Source organism: Mirounga angustirostris, unplaced genomic scaffold, assembly GCF_029215605.1.
Source record: "Mirounga angustirostris isolate CCGP_5_RB_7025 unplaced genomic scaffold, mMirAng1.0.hap1 SCAF_17, whole genome shotgun sequence".
Lineage (NCBI taxonomy): Eukaryota > Metazoa > Chordata > Mammalia > Carnivora > Phocidae > Mirounga > Mirounga angustirostris.
Genome location: NW_026991725.1, coordinates 23,162,313 through 23,183,948, shown reverse-complemented (window position 1 = coordinate 23,183,948; position 21,636 = coordinate 23,162,313). Strand labels below are relative to the sequence as shown.

Here is a 21,636-nt window from a genome sequence, read left to right as displayed (position 1 = left end):
CAAAGGGCTTTTTCTCCCAAGCAACTATTAGCTATACCCACTGCTTTCGTGAACATGTCAAACATCTATCTCATGTGATTAAATACTTCTGTGGAACCTCTAATATTTCAAACAGGGCACCTAGATATTCAGTAAAAGAATAAGACTGGGAACAGCAATTAATTCTAGTTATGCCATATGGCAGTATAGAACACCGGCTGGAACCTGAGAACTCAATTTCACAAGAGCCTTACTTATTCTGAATTTTAATCATTGTAGGATCAGCAAACATATATGCCTACCAACCTGCTCCACTTACACAAAATTCTAAAGAATAATCACACTGCACACTCAAAAATGATTGGTTTTTCCCACATGGACTTAAAATTTCTCTCCTATCGGATTCTCAAAATAAAGTAGCTGCTGACAGCTCCAATTTAATCTCCCTGTTAAATAAAATCTTCAAATAGTTCTCCTTTTAATGACTAGAATCACTGGCTTTTCATTTCATCATCAGCTCACAAATTTGCACAAGTATAATTATTTCTGGTTCTGGATTCCCCAGTCCTGGGGTTGGTTCAGGTGCTGGCTTCCCAACCTGGTGGACTCCTTCCATCAAGCCTGTCACTGCTGAGACACCCATTACACCATACACTCTCCATTTCACCTCTCTCCAGGATGGAGACATTATCATTTTCAACACATACTCCATCCCCTGTCCTCTTAGAGCTAAGATACTTTCATCTCCTGTACATCTAATAATTTCAACATAAGGACAGAAAAATCAGTTCTTGTTCTGTGAACTTTTGTCTCCAGCGCTTGAGAGACTATCCTAATATCCCCTGAACATGTTTTAGTGATAACATTTACTGCACTAGGGCCAAAATGATTTTCTGCCACTTTCAATTCTAGTTCAATAAAAGAATAAGAGCTTTGTTTCTAACCTCTGTCATTTTTAATACCATAAAGTGATTTTAAAAATGTAAAATTGAGTTCCATTTCCTACTGGACTACCAATCTCATATTAGCTTTCCTTTTATCAAATTTATGAGAAAAGTCAGAAATTGCCTTTCCTTAAAAAAAATAAAAATTTCAGGATCTCCTGGGCAGAATGTTTGAATTGAATTTTAGCACTCCATAATTGCTGGCCTAGAAGTTTTAAAGAAGTATAAAAGTTAGCTACTTATATCAGGAATAACAAACTGGAGGATTATCCTTTAGTTCACTTAAAGTAACAAAAATAATAAGGTTATTCCTAGAAAATCACCATCTTTAAAAACCCCAAATATGTTTATTACATTTCCAGATTGAGGAAGTCTATGGTTTTCTGAAACCACAGTGAATGAAATCCGTGGTTTCTGAAATGCAAAGTCAAACAAAAAATATTTTTGCAACTTTATATTATGAAAATTTTCTAATATGCATAAAAATGGAAAGAACTCCATATATACCTACAGCATAGCCTCTATAATTCACATTTTGTTGTATTTGCTTTGTCACATATCCATCCATCCATCCATCCATGCATCTATCCACTCATCCATCCATCTACCCATCCATCTTTCTTTTGATGCATTCCAAAATAAATTAGTATACATTATACATGAGTTTACTCCCTCCATAACCATTTTAGTATGCATATATAATTGACTAAACTTCAGTATTTGTTATGGTTCTTTTAAACCAATAATCTTTTGAAAGATGCCAATTCATTTTTTGTAATGGCTTAGCTAAGTAAACAACCAAATACAAATTCTAAATCCTAATCTTATATTAATTCTATTAATTTGAGTAATTTCTTATATCCCAGTTCTCTCACCAACAAAGGCACAAGGACACTTGATAGACATGGTAAAAGGTGTCAGTTACCAAACTGCAAAATGGACCTTGTGGATTATGGCAGAATTCACAAATGAGAGAGACACTCACAGATATAACTTAGAGAAATAGCGAACTGGAGATTATGAGAACATAGAGTTTTCTGTAAATCATAATGAAAACCTCAACAAGGCTCACAAACTTAAGAGGGAGCTTGAGTTTGAGCATTAAATAATAATGCATCTTATATAAACCACATTGTAGCCACAATACAACAATCTGAAGCTGGACTTTTGAAGACTAGGTCACTCCAGGAATAAATTTGGCAGCAAAGTACTAGCACCAAATTGGAGTTTTCTTGGCTTTGCAAAGCCGTGTTGTTACTGATTTGTAAACTCCCTAATAACTGACTACAGTTAGAGCTGCCATAGGGAGAGCTGCCCGTCCTTTATGAGCTGTTTGTTCCCCTACACTGATCTTCCTTTTTTTTTCTCTTTCAGAGGATTGGCCCTGGAAGGGGCATCCTTTGAAGCCTGAAGAATCAAAGCTATTGCAAAGCACTGCTGAGAGTTTTGAAAGAAATATGAAGAAACTACATTGGACCTGGGGCGATAGGCTGAGATCCTCCCAAACAGGTCAGCAGTTGGTCTATAAAATATTCCCATTGCCAAGGAGGCAGTGACATCTTGTGTAAATCAAAAACTAAAACCCTAAGATATCTCATTTCCATTTTAAATGCATGGGGGTTAAATATGGATATCTAGCACTCGAGAAGATCCTGGGGGATTGATTCCCCCCCACCCCCACCCCGTCTTCTCTGAGCCCTTTGCTGAGCGTGATAAGTAGGACCGCATTTCATTATCAACCCTGCTAGCACTGCACTTCGGGGAGACTAGATGAGGCTACACAGTGGGGGAGAAGATCCGGCTTCCAAAGAAGAAATGATTCACATGGTGCGATTATAAAAACCCACTTTAGGCCCAACTCATTTTCAACAGAATCGTGAAATAAAATAAAATCCCAAGGAAATGAAATTTCCTGCATCATTTTCCAAATTAAAAAAAAAAATCACAGCAACACCATAAAAGAAATCAAATAGAGGTGTCAAACTTTGGTTGGTAATGTTTTTATTTTTGTAACATTTAGAAAAAAAATAATTCCAAAAAACATGTTGCGGGGAGGCAACTTCAAAAGAAAACATAAGATCATCGTTAGGGCTATCTTCAATTGAATCAGTCAGCATTACAGAAATAACATCAGAACGAAGAGTTTGGCTCCTGACAGCTGACCCAGTGCTCTTATATCTCTCTCCCCTTTGCTCTAGTTTCACGAAGTGGATACAGGGTGGGTCTATACCCGAAATAAGAGAAAACAAGCAAATTAGAGAAAACCACAATCAGGAAGGCTCCACACCACAAGGTCCCTGGAAATCCACAAATAGATGAATACTGGGAGGCATTTTTTTTTTTCCAGTGGCTTTCTATAAGCAGAGAAAATAGTGCAGTGCTGGAATAAAAGACTAGCTCCAGATAGAATGAAACTTAAAATCAAGGCCAAAACAATGGTGTGGTAAAATGAAGACAGTGATTTCATACAAATGATCTTTTCACACAAGGCATGAATTAAGAACCTCTATTTATAGACAAATAGACAAGCTTCCTGTATTAAAAAATTGACACAGGATTTTCTGAGACCTTTCAAGACAAATCCATATTGAGTAGATAATAGGAATGTGCCCAAGCGATAACAATGGCTGTAATTCTATCAGGAGTAAAGCAAATTTCAGTGACCTAACCACATGGCTAAAGAGTGTGCTCAGCTTACTATTCTAGTGGGTTAGTCCAACCTGAAGGGTGCAAGCTCAGTCACTTGCCTGCCTCCTAGGTCACATTTCAAAATTCCTTTCACTCTTGATAGACCATATTATTCTGTTTAAAGAGATCAGTACTTGGAATTTTTAATAAAATTTATTCATCCATGTTTTAAATGCTTTTTAAAAAACCTACCTATTACTTAGCATGAAAAAATACTAAAATATTATTATATATCAGAATTACTTATATAAAATATTTTATAGGATACTCAAAGGGAGAAGCTTCTGCCCACTAACATCACCACAATAACCCAGTGTAAAAGAAAAAAATGGATCAATTTAATCTTGGATCTGGCACCAAACCCAAAATAGACTTACAAGTGATAATCATCATCATAACATTAAAAGGCAAGTTATACATTTCAAGGCTGCTTGGGAAGAGCAGAAGACTTGCTAGGAAACAACACATAATAAGATGATCTTCCTTTCCAGGTTAAGCCAAGAGACCAGAAGTGGGGGATATCATATCAGTCTCACCTAGCATTTCAGAGTCAAAGAACACTAAATATAACCCCTCACTGTCAGATAAGTATATCCCCAAAAATCTTTTAACACAGTTGTGAAATCTCAACATACATTCACTGAATAACAGAACACTAGTACAGGAATTTGGCATATAATTGATTGGTGATAGCCCTGAATTTGTTGCGGGGTTGTTTCCTTTCTTGGTTTAAGGATGGAAAACAGGGATAAGACTGAGAAAGGAAGAAATGAATTATTAACCTTCAAGATATGGTCAAATTATTGCTATAACTTTGGAGCCTTTTCAGAGCCATTGAAACTTAGATGGATTGTACAAGTATCTCCTCCTCTTTCTTTTTCTGAGTTGGCAATGAAACTCCAGTGTAGGTAGCAAAATGAAACATCAGAAAGATATTATGAGCAAATAACTAAAATCACAAGTAACACAAATGCATTAAATAATAGCACATTATACCTTAGTTCTCTTCAAGCATGCTTCATTTGAGTGTGTTTTCTTTTGGGGTATTTAAGCTCAATAACCAGCACTTATGAAAGGTCAAACTTTCTATGTAATTAATGGTAATGATATTCACAGTATACTATTTTGAAACTCTTCTAAGAGTCGTGTCAGATTAAATTTTCATCTCTCTTCCTATAAAACAAAGACATCTGATGATACTCTTTTTTTAAAAAGATTTATTTATTTATTTTAGAGAGAGCGGGGGGAGGGGGAGGGGGAGAGAAAGCATCTCAAGCAGACCCCCCCCACTGAGCACAGAGCCCGACATAGGGCTCGACATGGGGCTCAATCTCACAACCCAGAGATCATGACCTGAGCCGAAATCAAGAGTTGGACGCTCAACTGACTGAGCCACCCAGGTGTCCCTGATGATACATTCCTAAGCTAAATCCTGCTTTAAAGTTAAATCCATATTAAGCTGGAAAGAAAAGCCTGAACTTCCTAAAGAAAATTGAATTGCTTTTATATTTGTATTAAAGTATCATGTTTCATGCAGAGCTATACACTAGCCACCCACAATGAGACACGTTCAAGATACTCTTTCAGCCTGTACATTAAACGTCCTGGGTTTTGTGCCATAATCCTGTTACAGAAAGTTATTTCTTGATTTCTTTCCCTTTCAATATGCTATAAATCTACCTGTCTCTTTTGGAGCTCCTTTAAGTTTCACAGAAGGAAACAATACTCCAAGTTTGTTTCCATTGGCTCTGACCTTCACTTCCAACAGTGAGCATAAACGACCAGTTGTTCCAAAACAGGCCATCAAGAAAGAATATATCCCTAACTCAGTAATAAAAATATTCTATTTTCTTCATTCCTTCCCCCACTCTCAAGGTATTCTTGCTGTCAGATGGTCTCCACTGAATCAAACTTTTAAGAAATGCTCAACTGTTTCTGCAAATGCTTGAGGCGGCCGTCAAGCGTCGAAGTGCATCTCCTGTCTGCTTCATTCCAGGTGTCCCACATCTGGCGCTGATCCTGCAGTGACCACCATAATAAAACAGGAGGAGCCTGTGCCTGGCCTTCATCCTAATCATTCTCTAAAGAGCTCAATGAAAACTTGGACTCAGAATGCGAAAGCTGTTAGATTTTAGGGAGAAGGTTTAAGTGAGACAGTTGGAAGAAGAACAATGCATATCACAGCTCAGGACATGGAATACCACAAAACAGCTTCACTTCCTTGGAATCACAGGAATTAGTACTTTTTTTTTTTTTGTCTTACATGGAATACATTATCCTTCATTGGTGATACATGAAAGCCAAAAAAAAAAAAAAATAGTGTGTAGATAGAGATACAGATACGATTTTTGTTTGTTTTCTAAGTCTGGGAGGAAAGAGAACAGCTAAGCTACTTGTACTGAGAAACAGATAAGCACTTGGAGGACATCCATGAGTCTTGACACATCTCTCATTTCCTGGGGCTGGTCACACTAAACAACAGAAAGGTGGCAAATGGCACATTATAACAGCTGTGATGGAGTCAGACACTTTGACTTATGGCAATTCCATAGCCGTGGCAAACACCACTGAATTCTGAGTCACCATAAAAATTAGGGCCAAGCCTCTAGAGTTTACCAAGAATCAGAGGCAGAGTTATTTTCACTACTCTCCACCCTTTTCATTCTCAAGCAGCTCAACTTGAGGAAAGAATTAGAGGAACTGAAGCAAGAAAACAACAAAGATAGAGTGGAAAGTTGTGTGTATGTGTGTGTGTGGGGGGGAAATATATATGTGTGTGTGTGAGTATACATAGTATTTATATCTACTGAGTGGCTTTCTCAGATTTCCTGCTTGAGGTTTTTGTTTTGTTTTGTTTTTTAAAGATTTTATTTATCTATTTGACAGAGGGAGAGAGACAGTGAGAGAGGGAACACAAGCAGGGGGAGTGGGAAAGGGAGAAGCAGGCTCCCCACCGAGCAAGGACCCCGATGTGGGGCTCGATCCCAGGACCCCGGGACCATGACCTGAGCTGAAGGCAGACGCTTAACAACTGAGCCACCCAGGCGCCCTCCTGCTTGAGGTTTCTTATCCACCTTCAAGTAAGCCCTGAAGTGTCAAATCATAATTTTAGATAGGTTCCTATCCCCCAAAATGTACCAAACCCTAAAATATCCTCGCTTTAATATGACTAAAGATACAACTTTTTAAACAACTTTCAGTGGTTCTTTCCATGTTACACGGCAACTTGCCATATACATTTAACTCTCAAGTTTGATGATTTCCAAATTTCTTTTCACACCTGGCTTTTTGGCATGAGATAAAATGCCATACAGCAAGAGTAAATGTGGCGGTATTGTACAAGCTTTCGGTATCAATACATAGAGTATATAATTTGACCAGCCATAAACAGGACTATAGAAGCAACATGGCTGAAGAAGAACATTCAGTAAAACAAGGGTTACATTAACAGGATGATGATTGAATGGGTGGATGTAAGACAATTTCGAACAGCTTGCCAAAGGAAAGCCTCATTTTTCCATTTTCTGGTACAGTATTTAATTTCTGGCTCCTCATTTCCTCTGTGATCTGATAATTATGAAATTCTAAATAAAGTGTCATCTTTCTTGCAACAAATCAATGAACAGAAAGCTGTTCAATGAACAGAAACATCAGATGTTTCCTAAAGCTCCTGCTGATTATTTCCTGAATTCTATCCCACAAACCACACAGCAAGTTCTTTGAGAACAAGGAACCCTCTCCACCCATAACAAATACAGCTCTTTTCTGTGTGCATGGGTGTGTGTGTGCATTAAAAAGGAGGACTAAGAAATAATATGCAATTGATAACAATGAGTTACCACAAAATCACCTTTATTACCAATTTCAGATTGAAATTTAGCCCCTCCAAACACTGTGGTACAAATATGGGAAAGGAGAATTCCTCCTCATTGTATATATTTGTTCATAAAGATGCAGTAACATTTTTTTTGCATTCCTTATCACAAATTTATATCAATAGCACCACCATTACACAATTATATTTTGGGCATCCCTCTTCCCTATCCTACAATTTGAAATAATGCCACCTTTATTCCTCAGGCAATCCTTATAATAATCCTGTAATACAAAGGTCAACTCATGAAAATAAATTCTATGGGTTACTAATGAAGGCTTCAGATACACAAGTAAGTCTTAACTTATCTACTGATAAAGTAACATTATGGAGAAGTTTGTTTTGAACACTCTTCCAGCATACCAAAAATTATAGATATTCTCACTTTTGCAAAAAGCTCCTATCTTCTGCATTCTGTTTCTTTCAATTATTCAGGGCAACCCAGGCTGATAATTACACAGTCTCCAGTTGCTGAGTAAAAGTGATGCTTAATTAGCCAGCAGGAAAGATCGATTAAGATCCAGCAGGGCATCTTGTGAGGTTCTCTCACATTTCTGGAGGGAATAGATTCTGACTGTGCCCTTCCAAAGGAGAAAATTCCCTGCTTCTAAGGAGTTTCAGCGAGGTTTCTAAAGTAGATGCTCAGATCAGTCAGGCACACAAATTAAATCCTAGTCATAACCCTACAGATGTTCTCTCTTTTCTAAGAGTGCTTAGTTCAAACATTCTGAACCACATTGCCATAGGGTTGAGAAAGCTTAAAATAACACTCAACTGATCCCCAATTCTCGTTCAGTTACCATATCTCAAGCAAAAAGTGGCCAGGAAATATATTATAAAAGAAAATTTTTATTTTTTTCTCCCCCTAGAAAGTATATGTATCTGCCAGATGCTCTCATTCTAAAAGGCACAAATTAGGTCAGGACCTCTTATTTTAAAAAGTCAATGAGTATGATACTCCAAACCAGTCTGAGACTAAAACATTCCAATATGGTCAAAGAATCAACTGGATAAGTCTGGTTTAAGTTTTCTATTAGGGAAGGAGTTGTGGAAGTAAAATCAGAACCAAAAATTATAACAAAAATCAATTATCTCTAACTGCCTAACATCTTCCCTTTGGTAGTTTGGACAAGCATAAATGTTTAGCTTTACACATTTTGCAAAAGCATTCAATAAAAATGAACATAACAATCTAAAGCTAAAAGCAGATTCATTATTGTAAGATACATAATGATGAAAGTATTTTTATTTTGGTAAGCTAGCTACATTAACCATGCCTCCCTACCTCCAATTCAACTCAGTAAAAATTTATTAAGCCTCTGTCAAGTATAAAAAACTATGGTAAGTGTGTCCTACATGGTTAATTGATACACTATGAAAGTAGATTTTACTATGAATTGTTTCAAAGCTGACAAGAAATGGACCCAGTTTATACAAACCTAGTTTTGACTTGTTGGAAGCCCCGTAGAATATGGTCTCTGTGGTCCCTCGCAGTAGCACTGAGATTCTCATTCCGCAAACCTTCCCCCAAGAACTCCTCAGCATCTAAAAGAAAAGGAAAGTTGATCAACACAAAAGAAGTATTAAGGGCAAAATAGGAAAATCTGAAGGATTAAGAAATAGGTATTATTTTCTCTTTAAAAACTTTAAAGTTGCAAAGCCATGTGAATATACTTAATACCACAGAACTGTATACTTACTAATGGTTAAAACAGTAAGTTTTATGTTATGTATATTTTACCTGAATAAGAAATGAATAAAGCTTTAATATGACTATAAGTGATGCCTTCTGATGATCCAAGACCTTGCTACAATTTGGAATGCTACTGCATTTATTAATCACAAAAAATAACTATTTTCTAAACCATTTCAAAGGAACATGGAAATATTAATTATCTCTGATGGCAGAGGATGGACTGTCAATTTCCTAAACCTATAAATATTACAAACCAGTCATAGAAGGTCACAGGCCAACAGAAGTGAGAAAGAAACACCAGTAAATAGAGCTGAAATTAAAAATAGAGCTGAACTACAAAATCAGGAACAAAAAGGGCAGGCATTCAAAGAAGAAAAATTAATTGGCAAATACATCATCAATGAAAATGACAATGCAACCAAGTGAAGGAACTCACATGGAAAAGAAAAATGTGTCCAAGAGAAGGAAACTGCAATTAATGTGAACATACATTATAAAATAGGGACATGATAGAAATACATAATATGAAACAAATCATGTTATGTTGAAAGAAATGGGGGGGCATCAAAGACAAAGTACAGGGACACCTGGGTGGCTCAGTCGTTAAGCGTCTGCCTTCGGCTCAGGTCATGATCCTGGGGTCCTGGGATCGAGCCCCACATCGGGCTCCCTGCTCCGCGGGAAGCCTGCTTCTCCCTCTCCCACTCCCCCTACTTGTGTTCCCTCTCTCACTGTGTCTCTCTCTGTCTGTCAAATAAATAAAATTAAAAAAAAAAAAGACAAAGTACATTGATAATGATTACAATTGCCAGATATACCAGCTACATACTTCACTATGCAAAAAAGGGTTATCATCCCTACAAAGTATATAAATGACACAGTTAAAATTTCCCACCTCCAAAAGCAGTGCCTGCCATACACAACTGTGTCACATATGCTATCAAAATAATGTTATGAATTTATACAGTTGGGTTACATAAGCATGGTTAAAAATTTGATTTACATTCATACCATTCAACACCACCAAAACAACAAAATCTAGATAGCCATCACCAGTGCTTTTGATGAGGTATAAAGTTTTGGAAATTAAAAATTTCATGGAGGGCCACCATCAACTTCCAAGGCTTACATCATGTTTCTTGCATTTGTCATTTAATGGGTTCCTTGAAGGCTAAAGAATGAGGAGATGGGAAGTTGAATTAAAAGATAAAAATAAATGCTACCCAAAATTCAATGAATGTAATAATACACCTAATAATAAAGGACAAGGACCACATGATCATCTCAATAGAGGCAAAAAAAGCATTTGACAAAATTCAAGATAATAAATACTCAACAAACTAGGAAGAGAAGGAAACTCCCTCAGCCTGATAAAGAGCGCTACAAGAAAACCCCACAGCTAACAACATACTTAATGGTCAAAGATTGATTCTTTCCCTCTGTTCCTAAGATCAGAAATAAAATAAGGATGTCTGCTCTCACCATGTATACTCAGTCAGGGCAACTGCACAAGAAAATGAAATTAAAATAGTCGAGATTAGAAAGGAAGAAGTGAAACTATCTCTACTTGAAGATTACATGATCTTGTATAAAGAAAACTCTAAGGAACCCACTAAACAACTACTAGAACTAATAAACAAATTCAGTAAGTTTGCAAGATACCAGATTAATAAACAAAAACTATCTTTCTATAGAGTAGCAATGAACAAAACAAAAATGAAATTAGAAAAATTCCACTTAGGATAGCATAAAACAGGGGCACCTGGGTGGCTCAATCGTTAAGCGTCTGCCTTCGGCTCAGGTCATGATCCCAGGGTCCTGGGATCGAGCCCCGCATCGGGCTCCCTGCTCAGTGGGAAGCCTGCTTCTCCCTCTCCCACTCTCCCTGCTTGTGTTCCCTCTCTCGCTGTGTCTCTCTCTGTCAAATAAATAAATAAAATCTTTAAAAAAAAAAAAAGATAGCATGAAACAGAATTAAATACTTAGAAATAAATTTAACAGAAGCAGTGCAAGACTTAAACTCTGAAAATAGCAAAAAAAATTGTTGAAAAAAATTGAAGATCTAAACAAATGGAAAGACATCCATGTTCATAGACAAAAAGACTTACTATTGTTAAGATGGCAATATTCCCCAAACTGATCTAAAGATTTAATGGAATCCCTATAAAAATCTCAATTGGCTTTTTTGCAGAAATTGATAAACTAATCCTAAAATTCATTTGAAAACTCAAGGGACCCAGAATAGCCAGAACAATTTTGAAAAAGAAGAACAATGCTGGAGGATTCACATTTTCTTTTTTCTAAGATTTTATTTATTTGAGAGAGAGAGCGGGTGAGAGAGCGACAGCACAAGCGGGGGTGGGGGAGAGAAGGATAGAGGGAGAGGGAGAAGCAGACTCCCTGCTGAGCAGGGAGCCCAATGAGGGGCTCAATCCCAGGACCCCGGGATCATGACCTGAGCGGAAGGCAGACGCTTAACTGACTGAGCCACCCAGGCGCTCCAGGATTCACATTTTCTGATTTCAAAACTTACTACAAAATTACAGTAATCAAGACAATACAGTACCAGCATAAAGACAGACACATAAATCAAAGGAATAAAACTGAAACTTCAGAAATAGGCCTTCACATTTATAGTCAATAAATTTTTGACAAGGATGCCAAGACAATTCAATAGGAAAAAAAATAGTTTTTTCAACAAATGGTGCTGGAACTACTGAATATCCACATATAAAAAACTGAAGTTGGATCCCTACCTCACACAGTACACAAAAATTAATGCAAAATGCATCAAAGACCTAAATGTAAAATGTGAAACTATAAAATTCCTAGAAGAGAACAAGCATAAATCCTTGTGACCTTGCATTAGGTAATATTTCCAAAATTAGGTAAGTGTCTTATATGTGATCCCAAAAGAACAAGCAACAAAAGAAAAAATAAATTGGACATCAAAAAATTAAAAACTTGTGCTTCAAAGGATGTCATCAAGAAAATGAAAAGACAACCCACAGGAGAAAATTGCAAATCATACAGCTGATAAGAGACTTATATGTAGAATATATAGAGAACTCTTACAACTCAACAATAAAAAAACAAACAATTCAATTTTAAAATGAGCAAAGGATCTGAACAGACATTTACCCAAAGAGAATATACAAATGGCCAATAAGCACATGAGAGGATGCTCAACATCAGTTGTCATCAGGGAAATGCAAACCCAAACCACAATGAGATACCACTTCACACTCCTTAGGATGGCTACAGTCAAAAATATGGACAAAAATGAATGCTGTAGAAATTGGGACCCTCATATTTTATTGCTGGGAATGTAAAATGGTGTCGCTGCTTTGTAAAACAGTCTTGCGGTTCCTCAAAAGGCTAAACAGAAAGTTACCATATGACCCAGTAATTCTACTACTAGATATATACCCAAGAGAAATGAAAACAAATATTCATAGCATTATTCTTAATAGCCAGTATGTTCTCTCTCACTTGGGAAAGAACACAAGTGTCCATCAACTGATGAATGGACAAATAAAATGTGATATATCTATACAATGGAATATTATTCACCAATAAAAAGAAATGAAGGGCGCCTGGGTGGCTCAGTTGGTTAAGCGACTGCCTTCGGCTCAGGTCATGATCCTGGAGTCCCGGGATCGAGTCCCGCATCCGGCTCCCTGCTCCGCAGGGAGTCTGCTTCTCCCTCTGACCCTCCTCCCTCTCATGCTCTCTGTCTCTCATTCTCTCTCTCTCAAATAAATAAATAAAATCTTTAAAAAAAAAAAAAGAAATGAAATATTGATACATGCTACAATATGGGTGAATCTCTGAAATTGTTATGGTAAGTGAAAGAAACTAGTCATAGGACCACATATTGTATAAATCAATTTACATGAAATATACAGAATAGGCAAATCTATAGAAACAGAAAGTAGATTAGTGGATGCCTACAGCTGCAGGAAGGAGGGGGACTGGGGAGTGAAGGCTAAGGAGTTCAAGTTTTCTTTTGGGATGATGAAAATGTTCTAAAATTTATTGTGGTGATAACTGCACAATTCTGTGAGTATACTAAAAGCCATTGAATTGTACGCTTTAAAGGGTAGGTTGAATGATATATGAACTATATCTCAATGAAGTTGTTAAAAATGAAAGAAGGAAAGAGAGAGAGGGAGAAAGAAAGAAAAGAGAAGAGAAGAAAAAAGGAAGGAAGGGAGGGAGGGAGGGAGGGAGAAAGGAAGGACAAACAATATCTGTACATACCTTTCTGAACTTTCAAAACTGAAGGAAAATGAAAACATCCCTCAAGGACTCAGACAAAAAAAAAATAAGTTTTTTACAAAACAACAGAGTCAAAATGGCCTCTCCACAAAATAAGCATCAGAAGATGAAAGTTTTACAGAGTTTTAAAGGAAAAATTCTGTGTTCAAGAATAAAATAAAACCAGAACTTAATATTAAAAAGAGTAAACAAACCCCTCCACACCTAGACATTGAAAACACACTCCTACACGTCATGGGTCAGAGAGGAAACGCAAAACGACAATTTCAACCTACTGAGAAAATAGCCTGAATAAAATATTGTAGGATGTAACCAGCATTGTACTGACAAATTCATAGACTTAAATGTTTCCACTATTAAATAAGAAAAAAGCACCAAACTCAAGAAATCAGAAAAGAGCAATAAAACAAGCCTATGGAAAATAGGAAGAAGGAAACAATAAAGATAAAAGCATAATTAATAAGTCAGAACAGTGGCTAACAGGGCTCTCTGGAGTCACAACCCTCTGATAAGGAAGAGAAAGAGCAGGGGCAGGTCAAATGAGAGGGACTCTGGGCAACTCCCTCCCTCCCCTATGCCTTAATCACAAGCACTTGGCTTTTATCTATTTATACACTGCAATCTCATGTGAGACTTTAATTTTTAAAAGGGTTCCATTGTACATCTTAGTGGTTAAAAACCACTGACCTTAAAAGCAGTGAAAAAAAAAATGTGTAAATGCTAAAGAAGTGTTTAACAGCTGGGAATTTTCAGAGGTGAGGGGGAAATCCAATAAGTTGAAAAAGCATTAGCATATATAATCAAGGAAAAGGGAAAGAAAGCACAAATATACAGAAATGAAGCAGACTAAAAGGGAGCAATAACAAACATAGGAATCTTAATAAGATAATGAAACATTTTATAAAGTTGGTGAGATTACAAGTTATTTTAATTTTCTTCTTTGTGCTTTTATGTAATCTGCCTTTTATGATATTAGGTATCATTTTTCCCCTTAGAAAGGTTATTTTCAAAAAGAAGGGCCTATGTAAACAAAATAAAATGCCATGCAAATAAATTTGAAAACTGCAGTGAAACAATTTCTGAGAAAAATACAGATTTCTAAAACTGAATTGAGAAATGGAAAACCTGAATCCCAAACAAGCTAATAACCAGGGAAAAAGAAGAAAAGTTCGTCAAATTGTTAAAAAAAAAAAAAAAAAAGTTCAGATTCATATAGTTGTATAGATGTCTTTCAAACTTTTAAGTAATAAATCATTCTCATTCGACATAAATTATCTCAGTGCACAGAAGAGAATGCTTTTTTTTTTTTAATTTTTATTTATTTATTTGACAGAGAGAGACACAGCGAAAGAGGGAACCCAAGCAGGGGGAGAGGGAGAGGGAGAAGCAGACTCCCAGCTGAGCAGGGAGCCCGATGCAGGGCTCGATCCCAGGACCCTGGGATCATGACCTGAGCCGAAGGCAGACGCTTAACGACTGAGCTACCCAGGTACCCCGAGAATGCTTCTTAGGATTGAAGCTGCTATGGCTGCTTGCCCTCTGGCTGCTATGCCCCTGCTTGTGTGTGCTCTCTCTCTCTGACAAATAAATAAATAAAATCTTAAAAAAAAAAAAGAAGTGAATGCTTCTTTAATCATTTAGTAGTTTACTATACAAGTAGGTTGATAAATGGCAAAAACCTCACCTGATGATATTTATTATCTATTTGTGACAAAACTGTATGAAATAGAAGTAAAAGAATACCTTCTTAACCTAAGAGAGATATATATTACATTTATGCCTGAAAAACTGAAGTCATTATCATTAAAGAACGAGATTAGTTTGTCAACTACTCCCACTATTAATTAATATTGTTCTGGAGAAAAAGAAGCCTAAGAAGGAAAAAAATTGTCATTATGTGCAGATATTATAATCAAATATACACAAGCTTAAAACTATAAATTTGAAAAATTTTAGAAATTGTAAGAATTTCTTAGGGTAGCCAGAAGGTAAGTATTTTAAAAATCAATAGCTTTTTGGGTATAACAGAATAACTTGTGTTGGACTAAATTTTGTACAGATAGGAATTGTCAACAAAATATTTAAAAACAACAATTTTAAGGCACCAAACAGTAGCCAAAAGCAGGCAGAAATTGACAGGAATTTGATCCCTGAAAGAAAGGAACTGCAGAGTGAAACTTGCATTTTTATAGCTTTTCATCTAAGGGTACATCCAGACCACATATGGTGGAAGTAGCTGAGGAGTACCCTCAGGCAAAGCTTCGTGGAATGTGGGACAACACCAAATGCCATTACTTTCATTACTTTCACTTTTTTGGTGTTCCAGAAGAGCAGAAAGAGAATGGGTCAAAAAAAAAAAAAAATCAGAAGAAATAAGAGCTAAAAATTTCCCAAGTTTGGTAAAAAATACCAATTACATATTCAAGAAGCTCAGTGATGTCAAGTAGGATAAATATAAAGAAAACTAAATGTAGGCACATTATAGTCATACTGCTGAAAACCAAAGATAAAGAGATAAATTTCAAAGAAGACAGAGAAAATGACCCATTACATATAGGAGAATAAGGATAGGAATAAGAGTGACTTTTCATCAAAAATAAAGGAGGCCAGAAGACACTGGAATGACACCTTTAAAGTGCAGAAAAGAAAAAGAAAAAAACCCTGTCAATCCAGAATTCTATATCCAGTGACAGCAGTCATCAAAATGTGAAGGCAAAATAAAGACATTTTCTAGATAAGTAAAAGAGGAGAAAATTTTTTGCTAGGAAACCTGCACTAAAAGAAATCTAAAGGATGGGGCGCCTAGGTGGCTCAGTTGGTTGGTGGCTCAGTTGGTTAAGCATCTGCCTTCAGCTCAGGTCATGATCCCAGGGTCCTGGGATCGAGCCCCGCATTGGGCTCTCTGCTCAGAGGGAAGCCTGCTTCTCCTTCTCTCACTCCCCCTGCTTGTGTTCCCTCTCTCGCTGTGTTTCTGTCAAATAAATAAATAAAATCTTTAAAAAAAAAAAGATAACTGACAATTTAAAGCACAGATAAATACTACATTTTGTAGTTTATAACATACGTGTTTGTAAAATATATGGCAACAATAGAATAGAGGATGGGGAGGTGGGTAAATGGAACCCATTTAGTGGTATAATATTAACTCTAAGTAGACTGTGACAAGTTTAGGATATTGTAATCACTGGAGTAAATGTAACAAACAAAAGAAAGAGGTACAGTTTTTATTTTTATTTATTTATTTTTTAAATTTTTATTTATTTATTTGACAGAGAGAGAGACAGCAAGACAGGGAATACAAGCAGGGGAAGTGGGAGAGGGAGAAGCAGGCTTCCTGACAAGCAGAGAACCCAATCCGGGACCCTGGGATCATGACCTGAGCCGAAGGCAGACGCTTAATGACTGAGCCACCCAGCTGCCCTGAGGTACAGTTTTTAAAAATAGAGAAATTAAAATGGAATACTAAAAAGCATTTGATTAATTTTTAACAAGGCAAGTGTAACTAAAAAATGTGACAATTGGAAAAAGTAAATGGTAGACCCTAAATCCACTCATAACAATAGTTATATTAGATGTAAATGAACTAAACACTCCAATTAAAAAGCAGAGAATGTTTGGGGTGCCTGGGTGGCTCAATCAGTTAAGCGTAGGACTCTTGATCTCAGCTCAGGTCTCGATCTCAGGGTCTTGAGTTCAAGCCCTACACTGGCCTCCACACGCCCAGCATGAAGCCTACTTAAAAAAAAAAATAGAGAATGTTTGACAGAATAAAAATGAAATTATATGCTGTCTACAAGAAACATACTTCAAATATAAAGACACAGATGGCTAAAAATAAAAGAATGGAAGTGACATAGAAACAGCCAGCATAAGGATGGCTATTTTAATGTCAGACAAAGTAGACTTCAAGACAGGAGTGTTACCAGAAATAAAGAGGGATAATTCATTATGATAAAAGGGCCAAGTCATAAGGAAAATATAATCATAGATGTATACACACATAACAATAGAACTACAAAATAGTTGAAGCAAACTCCTACAGGACTAAAGTGAGGAAAAGACATGTCTACAATCATAGTTGGGAATTTTACCACCTCTTTCAGAAACTAAAAGAACAACTAGACAAATAATCACTAAGGAGATAGAGAACCTGAACAACACTATCAACCACTTTGACCTAATTGACATCCATAAGATGATATATCCAGCAACTGCAGAATATACATTTTTTTTAAATGCACAAGGAATGCTCACCAAAATATACCTTATTCTGAGCCATAAAATAAGTCTTAAAAAGTGCCAAAAGTCTAAAACCTTGCAGAATATGTTCCTTGACTACAAAAGAATTAAGTTAGAAATTAGTAAAGAGATATCTAAAAAACCTCCACAATTTGAAATAATATAAACCAAAGAAGAAATAGCCTTCTTTGAATAAACTGAATATTTCAAACTGAATAACTATAAAATACAACATATATAAATTTATAAGATTTATAGATTCTTGTGCTTCAGGGAAATGTATAGTTTTTTTTATTTTTTTATTTTTTAAAGATTTTATTTATTCATTTGAGAGATAATGAGATAGAGAGAGAGAGAGGATGAGAGGGGGGAGGGTCAGAGGGAGAAGCAGACTCCCCGCTGAGCAAGGAGCCCAATGCGGGACTCGATCCCGGGACTCCAGGATCATGACCTGAGCCGAAGGCAGTCGCCCAACCAACTGAGCCACCCAGGCGCCCAAATGTATAGTTTTAAATGTTCATGTTAGAGAAGAAGGAAGTTTTAAAATCAATGATCTAAGTTTTCGCCTTAAGAAAATAGAAAAATAAAAGTAGATTAAATCCCAAGTAGAAAATGAAAATAATAAAGATAAGGGCAGAAATCAATTTAGAAAGCAGAAGAAACATCAGCTGTTTTTTTTAAAAGACCAGTAAATTTGATGAACCCCTAACAGGTTTATCAAGATCCATCAAAGGAAAAAAGGGAAACACAAATTACCAATATCAGGAATGAAGAAGGGATATTAAGAAAAATCTCACAGAAGTTAAAAGAATAATAAGGGAATATTATCAACATCTTTTTGCCAATAAATTTGACAACTTATATTAAACTGACAAACTTCTTGAAAAGTACAATTTACCAAAGGGTATACAAGATGAAATACAAAATCCAAATAGCCCTGTATCTATAAAAGAAATTGAATGCATAGTTTTAAAAAACCTTTCTAGAAAGAAAAGTCAGGCCCAGATGATTTCACAAGTTAATTCTATCAAACATTTAAAGTAGAAATAATACCAATCTTGTGCAAACTCTTACAGAAAAAAGATTAGGGTGAACACTTTCCAGTTCGTTTTATAAAACCAGCATAATTCTGATACTTAAACTTGCTAAAGATATTAAGAGAAGAAAATTACAGATCAGTATATAATACATTCGCCCTTCAGAAGATAATGCTATTCACAGTGAATGTGATCTGAACACACTACTCACCACTGAACAGGAAAGAGAATTTAAAAGGTCCCTCAGTATATTACCTCCCTCATTTAACCAAGCTTACCACTCTATCCGATGGGTTTTCTGTTAAGCAATCAACCTCTTTTTTTTTTTTAAGATTTTATTTATTTATTTATTTGAGAGAGAGAGAGAGAGAAAGAAGGAGCAGGGGCAAAGGGAGAGGGAGAAGCAGGCTCCCCGCTGAGCAGGGAGCCCATGCAACCATTAAAGTATTCAGATAGACTGATAGAGGAAAACAAAAAAAAAGAGATTTCTCAGACTTTAGAAAACAAACACAAACATATTTTACCTTTCTGTCTAATAAAAAAGGTATTGCTGGGGCACTTGGGTGGCTCAGTCAGTTAAGTGCCCAGCTCTTGATTTCAGCTCAGGTCATGATCTCAGGGTCATGACATCGAGCCCCATGTGGAGCTCTATGGTCAGCAGGGAGTCCGCTTGGGAATCTCTCCCTCTTCCCCCTGCTTTCTTTCTCTCTCTAAAATAAATAAATAAATTCTTAAAAAATAAAGAAAGTATTGCTGCTCATTGTAGAAAATTTGGAAAATACAAAAATTGACATAAGGAAGAAAATTGCAATTACTTGCAATTCCACCATTCTTATAGATTTTATTCTCTGCTAACATGACCTTTTTATCTTCATTTACAAAAATAAGATATCAAATATTCTGAGGTTTTTACATTCAACATTGGTTATTGGTTATATTATAGATCCATATAAAAAATATATAGCCATTTAAGCATAATATTCATCATGAAATTTTAAGGAATTCAGAAAATTCTCACAGTGTATTTTTAACACAATACTGAAAAAGAAGGAGGAAGAGAAGGAGAAAGAGGAAGAAAACTGGAGGACTGACTTTACTCAACTTCAAGACTTGCTGTAATGCTGTGGTGATCAAGACAGAGGACTTTGTTGAAAAATAGGACACATACATCAATGGAACAGAACAGAGAGCCTAGAAACAGACCCACATGGAGTCAACTGATCTGTGACAAAGGAGTAAAGGCAATTCAATGGAGAGAGGATAGTCTTTTTTTTTTTTAAAGATTGTATTTATTTATTTGACAGAGATAGAGAGCAAAAATAAGCAGAGAGGCAGGCAGAGGGAGAGGGAGAAGCAGGCTCCCCGCTGAGCAGGGAGCCCAATGTGGGACTCGATCCCAGGACCCTGGGATCATGACCTGAGCCAAAGGCAGCTGCTTAACTAACTGAGCCACCCAGGTGTCCCGAGGGGATAGTCTTTTAACAAATGGTGCTAGAACAACTGGACATCCATTTGCAAAAAGAAAAAAAAAGACACAGATCTTTACACCTTTCACAAAAATTAATGCAAAGTGGATCACAGACCTAAATGTAAAACATAGAACTATAAAACCTTAGAAGATAACATAGGAGAAAATGTAGATGCCTTGTGTTTGGCAATAAGCTTTTAGATATAACACCAAAAGCATGGTCCATGAAAGAAATAATTGATGTTAGACTTCATTAAAATGGAAAACTTCTGTTCTGCAAAAGACAACATGAAGAGAATGAAAAGACAAACCTCAGACTGGTAGAAAATCTTTGCAAAACATACAACTGATAAAGGACTGGAACTAAAATATACAAAGAACTCTTTTTATTTTTAAAGATTTTATTCATTTGAGAGAGAGAGAGAAAGCACAGAGGGAGAGTGAGAGGGAGAAGCAGACTCCCAGTTGAGCAGGGAGCCTGACATGGGGTTCGATCCCAGGACCCTGAGATCATGACCTGAGCCATAGGCAGACGCTTAACTGACTGAGCCACCCAGGTACCCCTAAAAAGAACTCTTAAAACTCAACAATAAGAAAATAAACAATCCAATTTGAAAGTGGACAAAAGATCTGAGCAGATACCTCACCAGAAATGATATACAGATGATGAATAAGCATATGAAAAGATGCATTATATAACATTAGGGAATTACAAATTAAAACAATAAGAAATCACTACACACCTATTAGAACAGCTAAATTCAAAAAATACTGACAGAACTAGAGGCTGGCAAGGATGTGGAGCAACTGGAACTTTGATTCACTGCTAATGGAAATGCAAAATTGTACAGCCACTTTGGAAGACATTTGGGAGTTTCTTACAAACTAAACAAGTCTTACCATAAGATCCAGCAATCACACTCCTAAGTATTTACGCAATTGAGTTGAAAATGTTGTCCACACAAAAATTTATAATTGCCAAAACTTGGAAACAACCAAGATGTCTGTCTGTACGTGAATGGATAAATAAACATCTAGACAGTGGAATACTATTTACCACTAACAAGAAATGAGCTATCAAGCCATGAAAAGATATGGGGAAATCTTAAGTACATATTACTAAATCAAAGAAGCCAATCCAGTGGCGTCTGGGTGGCTCAGTCGGTTGAGAATTGGTTCTTGATTTTGGCTCAGGTCATGATCTCAGGGTCGTGGGACTGAGCCCCATGTTGGGCTTCACACTCAGTGAGGAGTCTGCTTGAGATTCTCTCTCTCCTTCTGCCCCTCCCCCTACTCACACACTCTTTCTCTCAAATAAATAAATCTTCAATGAATTTTTTTAAAGGTGTTATTTATTTAGAAACAGAGAGAGTGCACATGTGAGCAGGGTAAAGGGGAGAGGGAGAGCGAGAATCTCAAGCGGACTCCAC

At 36.5% G+C, this 21,636-nt stretch overlaps 1 protein-coding gene across 1 annotated transcript in view; it reads right to left on the bottom strand.

The window, feature by feature from the left end:
* The window catches only part of SKAP1 (src kinase associated phosphoprotein 1), a 278,853-nt gene that overhangs the window by 241,516 nt on the left and 15,701 nt on the right, over positions 1 to 21,636 (bottom strand). Inside the window, exon 2 of the mRNA XM_064583476.1 lies at positions 8,925 to 9,030. Coding sequence (XP_064439546.1) covers positions 8,925 to 9,030 — 106 coding nt within the window. The remainder of the gene's footprint in view (positions 1 to 8,924; positions 9,031 to 21,636) is intronic.